Here is a 15,384-nt window from a genome sequence, read left to right as displayed (position 1 = left end):
AGATCCCCCTCCCCTCCATGTGTCTCATCCCTGCTCATCTCTCCTCCCCTCCATGTGTCTCAGTTCTCCCCTTCCATCCATGCGTCTCTCTTCCCCCCTTCTGTTCCTGCCGACCTTGTAGTGATCTGTGGGTAGAGGATCTTCAGTTCCCTCTACCTAGACTAACAGGAAGTGCTTTCAAGGAGAACACCTTCTGCCAGTCCGGGTAGAGGATCTTTAGTGGATCGGCACAGAACAAGGGTGGCATTCATGGTGGGGAGAGGAGCCATTGACACATGGAGGGGAGGGGGGAAATAAGACACATGGAGAAGTGACAGTGACACATGGAGGGAAGGTTGGACTGATATGAGATACATAGAGGGAAGAGAAGGGAGGCATAGACGCTGCAACAATTCATTGGGGTTTGGGGAGCGATTCTCTTCATGCAAGTCACACGGTGATCGCAACCTAGGCAGTTCTTGCTGACAAAAGTGGAAGGCAGGAGCACTCTATTAGAACACGCTTGCTACTTCCGTTAGCTCAGTGGAGCTAATGGAGGTAGGAAGAGAATATGCCAGTTAAACAGCTGTGGTGGCATTCCTATGTTGACATACAGAATTGCTAATTTCACAATGATTTTTAAAATTGGGAATTTTAAATGGATACTCCACAGCCATATAGCAATTCAGCAAGCTGAAATGCTTTATGAGTGTGGAGTGCTCCTTTAACAAGCATGCCATAACTGACCGGTACTTTCCATATTTGTGTATACTAGAATTAATTTAAGGATACCTTCACACACTTTATCCCTCTGGGCAAGCCCATACTCGTGGTCTCCCTGCATCTCTACCAGGCACACCTTACTTTTCCCAACTCCATTTAATTTTCAGACGACACTTTCTTTCCAAATCTCCATCCCTTTATCAGATCAGATACCAAGCATCAAGTAGCTTTGACTTCAGTGCGGTCTCCCTCACACTATCTGAGCTACTATGGTTAATATCAGGACTTGAGTACCCAGATATATACATTTATGTGATTGGTTTCAGTGTCAGTTACCAGGTAGTCTTGAGAACTTCCATTTGATCTATATTTTTAGTGTCTAGTTATATTGACCTCTCAAACAATGTTTTCTATGTGTGCTTAGCTTATTTATTTGCTTTTATTTCATTGTAGAATGAAAGAGTTGAGTACTATATTGGTGAAGGCCATGTATATGTTTTCATTTTGTTTGTTTCAACTGTAAGTATAGTTGGACTGAAGTTAGGTTGATTTATTCCTTTACATTAACTTTAAGCTAATGTTTTATGGGTTTAATCCAAAGTCTCCATGCGTTTATCTGCTATTGTACACATCAGTTTTGCGCAGATCACTAAATATGGTGTCCTCTATTGGAACAAGCATATTACCTAGGTTAGGGGTGGCTTATTCTGAGAGATATGTGTTCAGTTTACTCACTCTTGTTCCATACTTGCAGAGACACAAAAATGATTCAGTACCTTTGAATGACATGGAGCAAACACAATGCTCTTTATGAGACTACAGTGCTTTTCAGCCCAGGGTAGTTTTTTTGGATTCATTAAACACGATTCAATTTTCTCTTGACTCTTACACCCCTGTTTCACTTTCCAGCTTTCTGCAAAAACATTTTCATTATACTCCAACGAGTTAGAGGAAGAAGTGAAGTCATTGCTGGAACGGCCATCAAAATTGCCACAAAGTCCACAAACAGTGCCCTAGAGGTGGCAGAGAATGTTAAGGTAAAAATTGTGAGAATCATAGAACCATTTTTGGAATTATCAATAATAAATACAAGCACGTGATTTGTTTATGCTAATTAAAAGTACATTTGTACAAATATATGGTAATTTTACCACTCATATACAAAATACTTACATGACTGAGTCTTTTAAATGAATGAATTTTGAGGAGAACACTTTGAAACAGTGAAATCGTGTTTGAACAATACTATATTATTTTATAAATTGCCTCACACAGTGTCCTTGTCCAAGTGTCCCATGAACTCTTTTATATGCAACTTTGACTTTTCCAGCTATGATTCATGTAACCAGAGGATATGGGCGTGATGCCAGACTATTGATACTTGGAAGATTAAATAAATGCTCTTTAATTTACAACTACTGTAACTTTATGAAGAGGGATTGTCACCAAGAGGTTGATTAGATTGCAAGGAGATTAATAGTTACACTGAGGACACATGTTTTCAATAATGTATAGATATGTTCTGTGCTTAATTATTTTACTAGTGAACAGGTAATTAACTTGTTATTTTTCTTCTTTTCGTAGGATTATTTACTAGTCATATCACATCTGTAGACTTTACCTTATTTCAGTGTTTCAACCCTACTAAAAATACACATACACACACCCACATATATGTTTATGATGTCTTACAAGAGATATAATCATACATGCAATGTGGCCAATTACCTCAAATGAGCGTGCAAGTTGGACAATGGCTGTTGTTTTCTGGTCCCACATAAGAACTAGTCCATTATCAGTCTTGAAAACAATGTATAATCCCACCACATCAACTGTATAAGAAAGATCTGTGTCTTTTACAAAATCTCTGTTTGTTTCTTCCACTCTTCCTTCAAATAATTCAATGGTTATGTTCTGAAAATATATTTTAGTCCATATATTATGAATGCCTTGCTATTAGAAATATGTATAAGCTTCAAAGATACATCACAGGACAGACAGAATTCATTGTGCAGACAAAGGTCCGAAAATTCCTGAAAGTTCAAAGTGCTTATGTGCTACTTGTTTTTAAGTTTATATGCATATTATATGCTACACATCAGTTAATATTTTGGATAAGTTGTACAAGCTCACTTGAAAGAAAACTTTGATGCGCAGCGAGCAGATAGAATTGGTGTCTACACATGCAATGTTCTCCATTATAATTCGGAAACTCCCTTTATTCGGATTTTGAGGACAAAAATCCTAAAAGAAAAAAATGGTATTGATATTACATAACAAGTTTCAAAATGTATAAAGTTAGGATAAAAATGTTTTTTTTTTTTTAATCTCCTATGTAAAGAAATGTTTTAATTAATGAGGGTAAAATTAAAAAAAATATGATCTAATTTATGAGAGAAATTAAACATAGGTCCTGGATCCACTTATTCACATGGTACAGCTCACTAGCCTGTTGAAAAGGTATTTTGAATGGGGGATTTCGTACCTGTGTTCAATCATGAAGTTGCCACAAAGATGGAAATGGAAAAGTATTTTCTATCAGTGTATTTTCATACATGCGCTTTGGTTATATATTACTGTGATAAATTGATGTATTTTTAGTTAATTGTGGCCGTGATAAAATGCTATTTAACAAAGGAGCACAGATGGTAAATGGATTCCCAGAACATAATTTGTTTTAGGAAAAAACGTAAATACACAATCACAGTTTTCTAATTCACAAGGCACACTCAAACTAGTGTGGACATGTGTTTAAATTGGTGACCAAGGATACTTTCTCAAAGCTATACTGTTTTTAACTTGGCTAATATGGGCCAAAATGTGCCATTTCCAGATCAGTAAGTAACTTTGGTAGTGCCTCACCTGTGTAAGGACATAATCACAGTCTCCACTGAAGTCAAAAGTTGATCCATCAAAAGTAGTGTAATGTCCATTTCCATACACTGAGCAGATCTGAGGACAAGGAATTTCTGTACATGTCCAGGTTCTGTTAAAGCAGGCACTGTCAATACCAAGAAGAAAGACCAAAGATCACCCATTTATAGTGATACAGGTAAATAAACAGATTCACTTTTTTTTTTTTACTAACATCTCAGTGCTACTCAGCCATGAATTTGGTAGGAGGGAGACCAAGAAAAATGCTCCCTCCGAGCAGTCAAGAGCATTTAGGGGTAAGAAGATGGTGCCAAGTAATATTGCAGACTGCCCATGAGGATTAGGTATTCACCTGCAATAACTGTGAGTTTAGGCACAGGATTTTTTGGGAAAGAGCTATGCTTTGCTTCCCTGTCGGCACAGGCCAGCTCCTTCGCAATGTAAAGTGTCAGGCAACTTACTGAGGGGAAATTACATTTTAAGGCAATCTCCTCCCTCAGTAGAGCATCCTAATGCATCACACCACATTGGACTTACTCTGTTCTGCAGAAAATGCAACGTATAGTAAGGGTCAAGATAAGTGGCCTACATTACATTTCTTGTGCAGGAGACAGTGGTAGAGAGAGATGTGCCTACAAGAGGAAGATGCAGCTTGGAAGTGAACGGGAGATAGAGCTGATGGGAGAGAGGGAGATGGAGCTGTAGAAAACAATCAAAGAGGTGGGGCTGTTGGAGTCACAAACTAGTATGTATCAAGAGTATGTAACAAAGTTTCATAGCATCAAAACTCACAGTAATGTGCAGTGTGTATATGAGTATTACAGAGCTCTTCAGCAATCAAACTCACAGTAATTCGCAGAGTGTATAAAAGCATAACAGAGCTCCCAACAATTAAAACACAGTAATGTACAGTGTGTACTAATATATCATAGAGTTACCCAGAAATAAAGCTCTCAGTAATGTGCATTGTGTATATTACAGTATTCCACAACAATAAAACACACAGTTGCATGCATCTTATATGAATGCATCACATAGCTATAAAACCGTCATGTGCGGGACATTTTTCAACATTAAATGTCATCTGCCATTTGAGTGCCCAGTCCCCCAGTCTATCTAAATCCCTCTGCAGCAAAGTAATATCTTGCTCACATTGTATTATTTTACAGAACATTAGAACATTAACATTCCAACTTTTCAATCAGAACCCTTGCTTTAAAATATTTGTAGTCGGGGACATTAGCCGTAATAGCAATATAAAACCACATACGAAAATAACAGTCGGTTGTGGTGTGCCGGAACCGTAGTATGAGTTATGCTTGTAATAAAAGAGACATACCGGTACTTTATGTATTTAAATGTGATTTGTATATACAGTTCAATGCTAACATATGTATTGCTATGGTGCCTAGATGGCAACTAGGGGATATGACCCTTTTAATTCCAACTTTTCCATGTTGATAATTCGGTACACACTATTTAACTGTGATTTACTGTGTTTCATATTGCTTGACAAAGACCTCATTGTGAGATCGAAATGTTGCATGATCACTTTGCTTCAATATATTCTGCCAGTTTTCGCCAATGTTTGAGCTGCTGTGTGCCTGGATTCTTTGGATGTGTCGTGGTTCATATAGACTTGATAAAGGCCATTGTCTCGGCCAAAACATTGTTTTCTATAGGATTGCTGCATTCAGCAAGGTGTGCTGGACAATTATTCTCAACTTATAGGGACAGAGATAGAGACAGACATATTTCTACAAAATATTCTTATATGGAACCTTTTTATTGTTCCTCCTAAATTAATTCAGACATATTGCAGTCAATATAGGTTAATATATAAGATTCATACCATGAGCTGCAAGGAAGAGTTATATTTTCTCCTGTTTCATAAAATTTCCCACCGTGTATGCAAGGGCACTCGCTGGGAGGGATACAGTTCCCCTTGTCATTAGAAACTAAACCAGGAGGACAGACACATCCTGACTGACATTCCTTAATATACTATAAAGAAAAATCACATATTTATAATTCATATGATGACATGCTAATAGATGATATTCAGATAAATACGCACTTTTTTAGTTTAATCTACATTCAGACTGACCCCTGTAGAAGTTCTGTAAAGTCCACATCATAAGAAATTAACAACAATAAATTTAATAAGCAGAACGTTATTTTTTTTATCATCTAAGAAATATTTATTATCTGTGGGCCTTAAACTTATTGGTAAGTGGCACTCTTAAAATGTCAATATTTGTACTAAAGCCATATTTATCAAGACAAACCTGCAGGAATTCGGGGAAAATCATTTTCATTTATTATCATAAGCATTTTAACAAAAAAACATTTTTTTTCTGTGACCCGTAAGCATCAAAGTTAGCCTATATATCTATACATATATTAGTCACAATTTTAATGGAGTCACACACCCTAACTTTTCAAATGACCAAATAACGGTTTCTAGCAGTAGAGGCTTTACAAAGTCTTTTAAGCAACTTCAAATCTTATAGAATGATAAACTTCATATTTATAAACTTTAATTTTATAATTTGTTTAACAGCTATGTAATAGCTACAGCTGAACTATTGACAGCTAACCTATACTGAAACTATTATTGCTTCGTATTTTGGTTATTTTGTTTCCTGCTGATCAGCTAAATATTGACTAAAGCAAGTATGTTTCATTTTCAAAGAAGCTGTTTCCTAAGCACCACTTGTCATGTTTCTGTATCTGTTCATCCAACTGGTTTTTGTTAATGTTTAATTTAGCAGAACATTCATTAGATATCTACTGGCTTCACTTGAATGTCATACTTCTATTAGATGCAAACATATTTTTTCATTAACCTTTGCTGTTTTCTTATTAACCTAACCTGGGCCCTTGTTTGCTTCCACATCCTTATTCTTACAGTAAATAAACCTTTCCTTTGCCTTAGACGGAATCTTCTTTCCTTTCATGACCTCGTGTCCTATGTATACTCCTGTTTGTGAATAGATTTCCACACAATGGTTTGTATTGGCCCCAGATATATTTGTACAATGTTATCATATCCATTCTGAGGCGACGTTTTTCTAAACTAAGAGGTTTCAATTTGTTAACCATTCTTCATAGATCAAATGCTCCATTCCTTTTTATTAATTTTGTAGACCACCTCTGCACTCTTTCATAAAATATCCTTCTTTAAAATACGTGCCCAAAATTGCACTGCATATTCAAGATGTGGTCTTATGAGTAATTTATAAAGAAGCAAAATTATATTCTCATCCTGAGAATTAATACCCTTTTTATGCATGACAATACCTTGCTAGCCTTAGCCACTGCTGATTGACATTGTACATCGTTGCCTAGTTTGTTGTCTATAACAATTCCCAAATCCTTCTCGTGTGTTGTTATCCCTAATTCACTACTATTTAGGGTATAAGTTGCTTGTGGATTCTGTACCCCAAAGTGCATAACTTTGCATTTTTTCTTATTACATTTCATCTATTATTTGAGTGCCCAGTCCCCCAGTCTATCTAAATCCCTCTGCAGCGAAGTAATATCTTGCTCACATTGCATTAATTTACAGAGTTTTGTGTCATCTGCAAACACTGTAACATGGCTTTCAATGCTTTTTTCAAGATCATGTATAAACATGTTAAATAGAAGGGGTCCCAGAAAAGAACCCTGAGGGACACTACATACCACCTCTGTCCAGACCAGCGTTGCTTTAATACAGCTTTTAAAATAAATACATTCATATTAAAGATTCCTAATTTTATCTCATAACTCAAGCAAACAATATAAGAGAAAACCCAGGACAATATATAACAAATTATGGGACAATTAATAGGTTTAGGACAATCAGCAAACATTATATCCAATGCTATTACTCTAGATTAAAAATTTTACCAAAAAGTTTTTTCAGTTTGTCTTGATACGTGTGGCCAATTTCTTATTACACAAACAATTAGTGCTATATTCTGATGTATGAATGTTCTCAAGAGCCACAAACTGATATCTGTGATGTGTGTCTGTGATTCTAGACCTTCCATCAGACACCCATAGATACAGAAATAAGGTATACAAATTATACCAAACAAGTGGAGCGCTCTAAACAGTAGAGGGGTTTACTCACCCCTTTGGTACAGTGGCAAACTTGAATGTACATATACAAGGAAACAAAAACAAGAAAAACAAAAATATAGTGCAGATGTTCCAAAAATGGATAATTGGTAGTAAGTAATGACTGAAACCACTCACATGGACAGGAGCCTATATGGTATTGGCTCCGTAAAAGGATCCTTTATGCTTTTAGGGCAGCAACACACCCCTTTATCCCAGGTAGTGTCCCTCCAGGAGTATACAACGAGAAGAAAAGCAGAAAAACAACTGTGTAGAATTGCACATACTATAATGGTATTTTGAAATATAAATAGTTGTGCTCACCTTCTGCAGAGCCCTGAAATCCCGGCTCTGAGGTTGATAAACAATGTGCTACTTTAGAGGGGGAATAGCACTCTCCCCAATGGAGTTCCTGATGGCTAGAAAGGACTTTGGACTAAAGTATAAAATAGTAAATAACATTTATTGTATTAAAAACAAAATAAATGGGTACTTAGAAAGTAAAAAGATCCAATAAAAGTCCAATAAAAAGTCCAGAATAATCAGCTAAACGCGTTTCACTCTATGAGCTTCCTCAGAGCTACTGTTTTGTTTTTCTTGTTTTTGTTTCCTTGTATATGTACATTCAAGTTTTTCAAGACTGTCACTGTACCAAAGGGGTGAGTAAACCCCTCTACTGTTTAGAGCGCTCCACTTGTTTGGTATAATTTGTATACCTTATTTCTGTATATTTGTTTTTTATTGTGGGTAAGGGGTATTCCACTTTTAGTGTTGAGCAGCTTTTACATTTTGGGCACTGTAAAGAAACACTTTCTATCTCTTTATTGAGGTAGTTTTCTCTATTGATTAAGACACCCATAGAAGCTGAATTTCTTACACACTGCATGTCTTGAGTGGTACAGCTTTTCTGACATTCCGATCCTTGTGCATCGGGATCGGATTTGCAACTAACATGATACATTGGATGTTTGCAGGCTATAATAAACAAATAACAATATGATTAGTAAATATATATATAAAAACATCTAAGATACATATTAGCCCCATTACATTTTGTTTCACCAGCACTCAGATATTCTTGATATAGCACACTGCTAACCCATTACAATTTGTAAATAATTCCTATTAATTTCTTTGGATGTCAGTCTTTTGATTTTGTCAAAACAAATGTGACTGCTATTGTCCAATTTCCATATCTACATATCTCATGAAACTTAATTTCTACAATAAAGTAAATTAAAAGATGGATTGCATTATTTAATAACTAGAGATGTCCCGAACAGTTCACCGGGAACTATTCGCCAGCGAACCTCGCTTGTTCGCGGTCGCCGCGGCGGGCGAACATATGCAGTGTTCGGTCCGCCCCCTATTCGTCATGGAGGTGGGAGGGTCTGGGAGGGAGGGTCTGCTGCTGATTGGCTGGAATGTGTCTGCTGACTGTGAGGTACAGGGTAAAAGTTTACTCAATGATGATGAATAGGGGGCGGACCGAACATCGCACATGTTCGCCCACCGCGGCGACCGCGAACAAGCTATGTTCGCTGGCGAATAGTTCCCGGCGAACTGTTCGGGACATCTCTATTAATAACCTATCAGGCTCCAGACACAGACAACACTACCAAAAATTGGAGAGACGCCATACTAAATTAGACCCATGTATAGTTTATGAGCATGTGTTACTTGTTTATCATTGCTTTGTCACTACTACTGCAATTCAATATATTTAAAAAAAAATTAAACATAAGTTTAAACCAGAGTGAAGCGATGATTCTTGATGAGACTCAATATTTTGTAGTCAGTATGTTAAATTGTAAACAATGAAAGACATATAGTCCTGTATATAGACAGCTTCTGCAAATGTAATCCTGTCAGGGATCAATGGTCTGCATTGTGTTAATTAATAACAGCAACCTTTACAACAATATAAAGCATATAAGGCAAAATACCACATTTCCCTTCTCTGTCCAGAGATGTCCTCTATGATGGTCACAATATTGCATTTCACCCAGGTTAACTCTTTAAAAGAAAATTAGGTGTGGAATTAAATCCATCCATGACCAGGTACAGGGTGGCTTTTTGGAAATCAAACCTAGATCTCAACTAAAATTATGTTGTTGATATGAAACTGTGCAATCAGTCATTATTGATTCAGGGTCTGGACTAAAGTTGAACATCACTTTGGCAAATTACAAAATTACCAATTTTGAAATCATATTTCCTTTTAAATAACATGTAAATACATGTAGAATTACATATGCATTGCTTTCAAGAGGTATTGAGAACATTTTAACTTGAACTGGGTTACTTTAATAGTATTAGTACTAGGGAGTATGTTAGTGTATTCACATATTGTAATTTATCATGCACACGTATAGATGCTGTGCATAATTTCTGCTTGGCATAATTTCTGACATGAACCACTGCACTTCACTGTCCAGTTACGCTTTCTCTGACTTGTGCCATTCAGGGCCGGATTAACATAGGGGCTGATGGAGCTGCAGCTCCAGGCCCAGGCCCATGGAATAGGCCCATGGAATAGGCCCATTGATTTAAAAAAAAAAAAAAAAAAAAATTTTTTTTTTTTTTTTTTTTTACTTTTTTTTATTTTATTTTTACACACTACTTTATTTATTTGAGGCTGCCTGGCCAGTGCTGATATTGCAATAATACCGGCAATACAAATGCCGGTATTTTTCTCAGTATAAACAGAGATTACTTTACAATACCATTACCGGCCAGTAGGGGTCACTGTGTGTGGGGAGAGGCAGGGATAGGAAGTTACAGCATATACCTGCATTGCTCTACTCACTGATCCGCTGTCGGAGCAGCTACACAGCACAAAGAGTCCAGACAGCAGCTTCCAGCCTGCAGAGACCGCCTACAGCTCAGAGAAGTGAGGGATGGGGTAAAGGCTGCAGGGAGACATGGGGACACTAAGACACTAGGGGACACTATGAGATATGGGGACACATGGAGCCCTCCAGGGAGGCTGAGACACTTGGGGACACTTGGAGACATGGGACACAGACACACATAGGGACACTGAGGCAAGGACACACACACAAACACACACACGGGGACACTGAGACACGAGGGGACATGGGGACACAGACACACATGGGGACACTGAGACATGGGGACACTGAGACACTGGGAGACATGGGGACACAGACACTAGGAACACAATGTCCCCAAGTGTCTCAGTGTCCCCATGTCTCCCAGCCTGTGTCCCTGGTGTCTCAGTGTCCCTAGTTTCTGAGTGTTCCCATGTCTCCCAGTGTCCCTAGTGTCTGTATGTCCATGTCTCCCAGTGTCCCTAGTCTCCCAGTATCCCTAGTGTCTCAGTGTCCCCATGTCTCCCAGTATCCCTAGTGTCGGTGTCCCCATGTCTCCCAGTGTCCCCATGTCTCCCAGTGTCCCCATGTCTCCCAGTGTCCCCATGTCTCTCAGTGTCCCTGGGAGACATGGGGACACAGAGACATGGGGACACAGAGACATGGGGACACAGAGACATGGGGACACAGAGACATTGTGATGTCACCTTGTTACATGGGGACACTGGGCGACATGGGGACACTGGGAGACAGGGAGACACTGGGAGCAATCCATCTATACAGCAGTATCAAACTAAGTAGTTTTTAGGATTTCACAGAATTTTCTCTGTCACTCCTTGTGATTTACATCATGTGATGTCATGCATACATAGTTAGTTATGCAAATTAGTAAGGCCTGTCATTTTTTTTCCAAGAAAGGATGCACATACTCTTGCTTAAGTATGGAAACTTAAGAGGGATGTAGAGGAACAAATCTTGTGTGGACTAACTGAAATGAAATTAGTTAAGGTAGTGCCGACTTTGGTCTCTCTAACACTGTGCCATGTTCCCTTTCTTCTACACTCACTACATCCACCTTTTCTCTGTCTCAGACTGTATACCAGGAGCTTCTTCCTTCTAGTAAGAAGGTTAGGATAGAAGTGAACCAGCAAATACTAGGGGACAGTCCTTAGAAAGCATAGAGATAGCGCATCATTAGATGCATTTATGCCAAGCTCAGGAAGCTGTTGGCCAGCATGCATGATTGGCAGGCAGCCTGACATGCATTCATGCTAGACTAGCCTTCCAATTCTTTGGGCAGTCTCCTTTTTGGGCATGTTCGTCCCTTTCGGAAGTTCTGGTTACATGATCCGCGCCACTGGCCCGCCCTTTTACACCGCCCATTGACTTACTGCTTCTCTGAACACTGCTGGTAGGGAGTATGGATTTACTTGAAAGATGAAAGCTTAAATTACAGAGAGATTAGCATATTTTAAGAGAATATGAGGTTTTTTTTATTGCTGCATCCTATGAGTTTCCCTCTGGCAACATCTCCACCAGATACATAATGCTTGAGAGGTATGTCTGTTTTAGTGTTTTTGGTCAATAAGATTCTGTACTTAGGCCCCTCATAATTGTCAGCACCAGGCCCACTGGGCTCTTAATCCGGCCCTGGTGCCATTCTGTGGTGGCACAGGGATCTGTATAATTCTTATGATGCCAGTCTCAAAGGTGTTGTGCCCTAACTGATGCCAGCAAATGGTGTCACTCCAGGAGTAATTTAAGATCATTTTAGACAAAGTTGCTTAGTGCCCTGTCATGGACTTACATGGTCTTTCATTCTGTTAGTGTTTTATTGCTCTGGTTTTGACTTTACTTAGTTTTATTATTATCTTGACCTCTGTTCTCCTGGGTCTTGGTTTGTTTACCGATTATTTATACCTCTATGACCCACAACTTTGGCCTTACTCTGACTACTCCCTCTGTTTGCTTGCAGATTGTCTGTTCTACATTTTACCTGGCAACCGGCCACTCTAAGAGCCAGTAACATGTTTTTTGTTATACTATTTGCTCTGGGAGTTGAACTCCACTTGAGAGATAGGCTGTTGGTTCTCAGCTGGGAAATACCTATTAAAGGTAAAATTACCAACACAGGGAAGGCACAATGATGGGAGATCTTACCCAAAGGTAGAGATGTCGCGAACATAAAATTTTCTGTTCGCAAACGACGAACGCGAATTTCCGCAAATGTTCGCGAACAGGCGAACTGGGCGAACCGCCATAGACTTCAATAGGCAGGCAAATTTTAAAACCCACAAGGACTCTTTCTGGCCACAATAGTGATGGAAAAGTTGTTTCAAAGGGACTAACACCTGGACTGTGGCATGCCGGAGGGGGATCCATGGCAAAACTCCCATGGAAAATTACATAGTTGATGCAGAGTCTGGTTTTAATCCATAAAGGGCATAAATCACCTAACATTCCTAAATTGTTTGGAATAACGTGCTTTAAAACATCAGGTATGATGTTGTATCGATCAGGTAGTGTAAGGGTGGCGCCCGCTTCACAGTGACAGACCAAACTCCCTGTTTAACGCACCGCAAACAACCGCAAACAGTCCATTTGCACAACTGCAAACTCCCCATTTGCACAAGGTTGGATACCAAGCTAGCCATGTCCTGTTCCTTGTCCTCACTGATGTCATTGAAGGTCTCTTCCTCCACCCAGCCACGTACAACACCAAGGGTCCCCGAAAGGTGACAACAAGCCCCCTGGGATGCCTGCTGTGTTTGGTCTTCCACCTCCTCAAAGCCACCTTCCTCCTCTGACTCCTCTTCTTCAGACTCCTCTCTCTGCGTTGAAATACGTACAAATGGTGGATCACACTTCTTATAACTTCCTAAAAGAAAACGAACATAAAACCATATAGTGTAATACAGTAAATTATGGGTTTGAAAAAGGAAGATATAACGATCTTGTATTCACAAGCCGGGAGCCAAATAAAATCATAAGGCTCCCATGAGTTGGGCAGTGGGACACTTAATAGGACGTCCCTATCCTCTCTTGAGCTGTTCTGGAGATAACAGGAACAGTGGAGAAACAACTTCTTTCTTGTTCATCAATTTATTGATAAAATAGTATAAAAAATACACAGGACTGCTTTAGGTAACATAAAGTTAAGAAGAAGCAATGTCCAATAGCCAAATAGCTGTTAAAGTTCATAAAAAGCACCTAAAAATAAAGTGCAAATAAGGTAGGATTGAAAAAAGTCCTTACTGGTCTTGAGTGTATTGGGCACAAATGTCCTCCAAGCATTTCGCCCCTAATGTGGGGCTTCCTCAGTCAGTAATGTCTTCTATCTTGCTTGCTGGTCTTTTATGCCGCTTATTGCGGCTACTTCCGGGTTCCGGTATAGGCAAATGGAACGCACGTTGTGTTCCATGCGTCCGTGACGTCACTTCCGGTTTTGCATCTCGGCACATTTGTGACGTCACTGGAACGCGCTGGAACGCGCTGTGGAACGCACGTGCGTTACACCCTCGTTTATACATGAAAGAGCCAAAGAGATACAGCATAATTGAAAATTAAACAGTAAAAAGGAATCCTAAGGATATTTATAAAAGGGAAAGGATGATCTTATTGTAATAAGTCATATACATTAATATATAGTTGTATCCACGAACATACATTAATCTTATATATTGAGGTAATTAACAGTACTTTCAGAATAGTGTTAAAGGCATATACACAGTGTGCAAAAAATGGTATATATATTTTATTCTATATTATGACATAGATATAGTCTTTCATTTAAAAACAGAATTGTATACTTTCTGATTTCCTAGACTTCAAGGCAATTTTAAAGTAGTTTGATAAAAGTATCATATTATAGTGCTTCTAAAGTGCTATGATATTATAAAGTGCTGTTGCTTAATTTAAAGGAGCGGTGATTTTAGGGTAATGACAAGAGGATTTCTAAAAGAAATGGCACAGTTCAAAATCTGAATTCAGGCCGTTTGTTATTAGAGTATTAAATTCGAATATAAATTTCATCTCTTCCGACCCTATTTTTTTAATATAATTGCCCCCTCTCCAGTCTTTTTTAACAAACTTCAGTGGGCAGAAAAAGAGAGTTTCAGGATTTTGATCGTGATATTTTTTGAAGTGGTTGGAAACGCTATGGGTTTCCAACCCATTCCTTATATTTCGAATATGTTCTGAAATACGTATATTGATACATCTAATAGTGCGGCCTACATAAAGCAGGTTGCATGGACATTTTAAGATGTATATCACGCCTTTAGAAAAACGAGTGAGTTGGTCTTTGATGGTGAAATCTTTATTGGTATGTTGATATATATTTGTGATATGTCTTTTTTTACTCTTTGTCGACACGCTAGGCAGATGCCACAGCCATAAAAACCTTTTCCTTGTATAAGATGTTGTTTCGTAGTTGTGGGGCCTTTGCTGCTTACTACTAGGGATCTTCTTACGTTTTACAAAAGAAAGTGAAAAAAGCCCTACTAACTCCTCCCTACTGGGGAATAACCCACAATTGATAAATAACAAAAAATGAAAAAATGGAACCCCTAAAGGCCCAGAATTGGGAGAGTAGTGGTGAAAAGGGAGTCCCTACCTTTAATAGTCCTAGGGATATAAGGGGATAAAAATAGACAGGAAGAAAAGACAGGGCACAAGGATTAGATGTGTAAATGCACATACAAATCCTACCAACTACTAAACAGGGAGATTGCCAGACCCAAAGTGGTTGGTATAAATTCCTCCAAGCTGTAAAGTTGTAAAGGTATAGGTAGGTAGAGGAAAGAGTAGAGGGTAAGGGTGGAGGAACACCTCCAAGGGGGGAGGGGGAAAAAACCAAAATTCCCAC

General features: G+C 38.6%; 1 protein-coding gene across 1 annotated transcript in view; it reads right to left on the bottom strand.

Annotated features, from left to right (window-relative positions):
• The window catches only part of LOC134578518 (mucin-5B-like), a 144,203-nt gene that overhangs the window by 20,250 nt on the left and 108,569 nt on the right, over nucleotides 1–15,384 (bottom strand). The window contains exons 19-22 of the mRNA XM_063437502.1: nucleotides 8,561–8,658; nucleotides 3,565–3,654; nucleotides 2,431–2,616; nucleotides 1,479–1,715 (exon numbers count right to left, since the gene is read on the bottom strand). Of these exons, the coding sequence (XP_063293572.1) occupies nucleotides 1,479–1,715; nucleotides 2,431–2,616; nucleotides 3,565–3,654; nucleotides 8,561–8,658 (611 nt within the window). The remainder of the gene's footprint in view (nucleotides 1–1,478; nucleotides 1,716–2,430; nucleotides 2,617–3,564; nucleotides 3,655–8,560; nucleotides 8,659–15,384) is intronic.

The sequence above is a fragment of the Pelobates fuscus genome, chromosome 12 (assembly GCF_036172605.1).
Source record: "Pelobates fuscus isolate aPelFus1 chromosome 12, aPelFus1.pri, whole genome shotgun sequence".
Lineage (NCBI taxonomy): Eukaryota > Metazoa > Chordata > Amphibia > Anura > Pelobatidae > Pelobates > Pelobates fuscus.
Note: the sequence above shows the minus strand (reverse complement) of the source record. Positions and strands in the feature narration are given on the sequence as shown.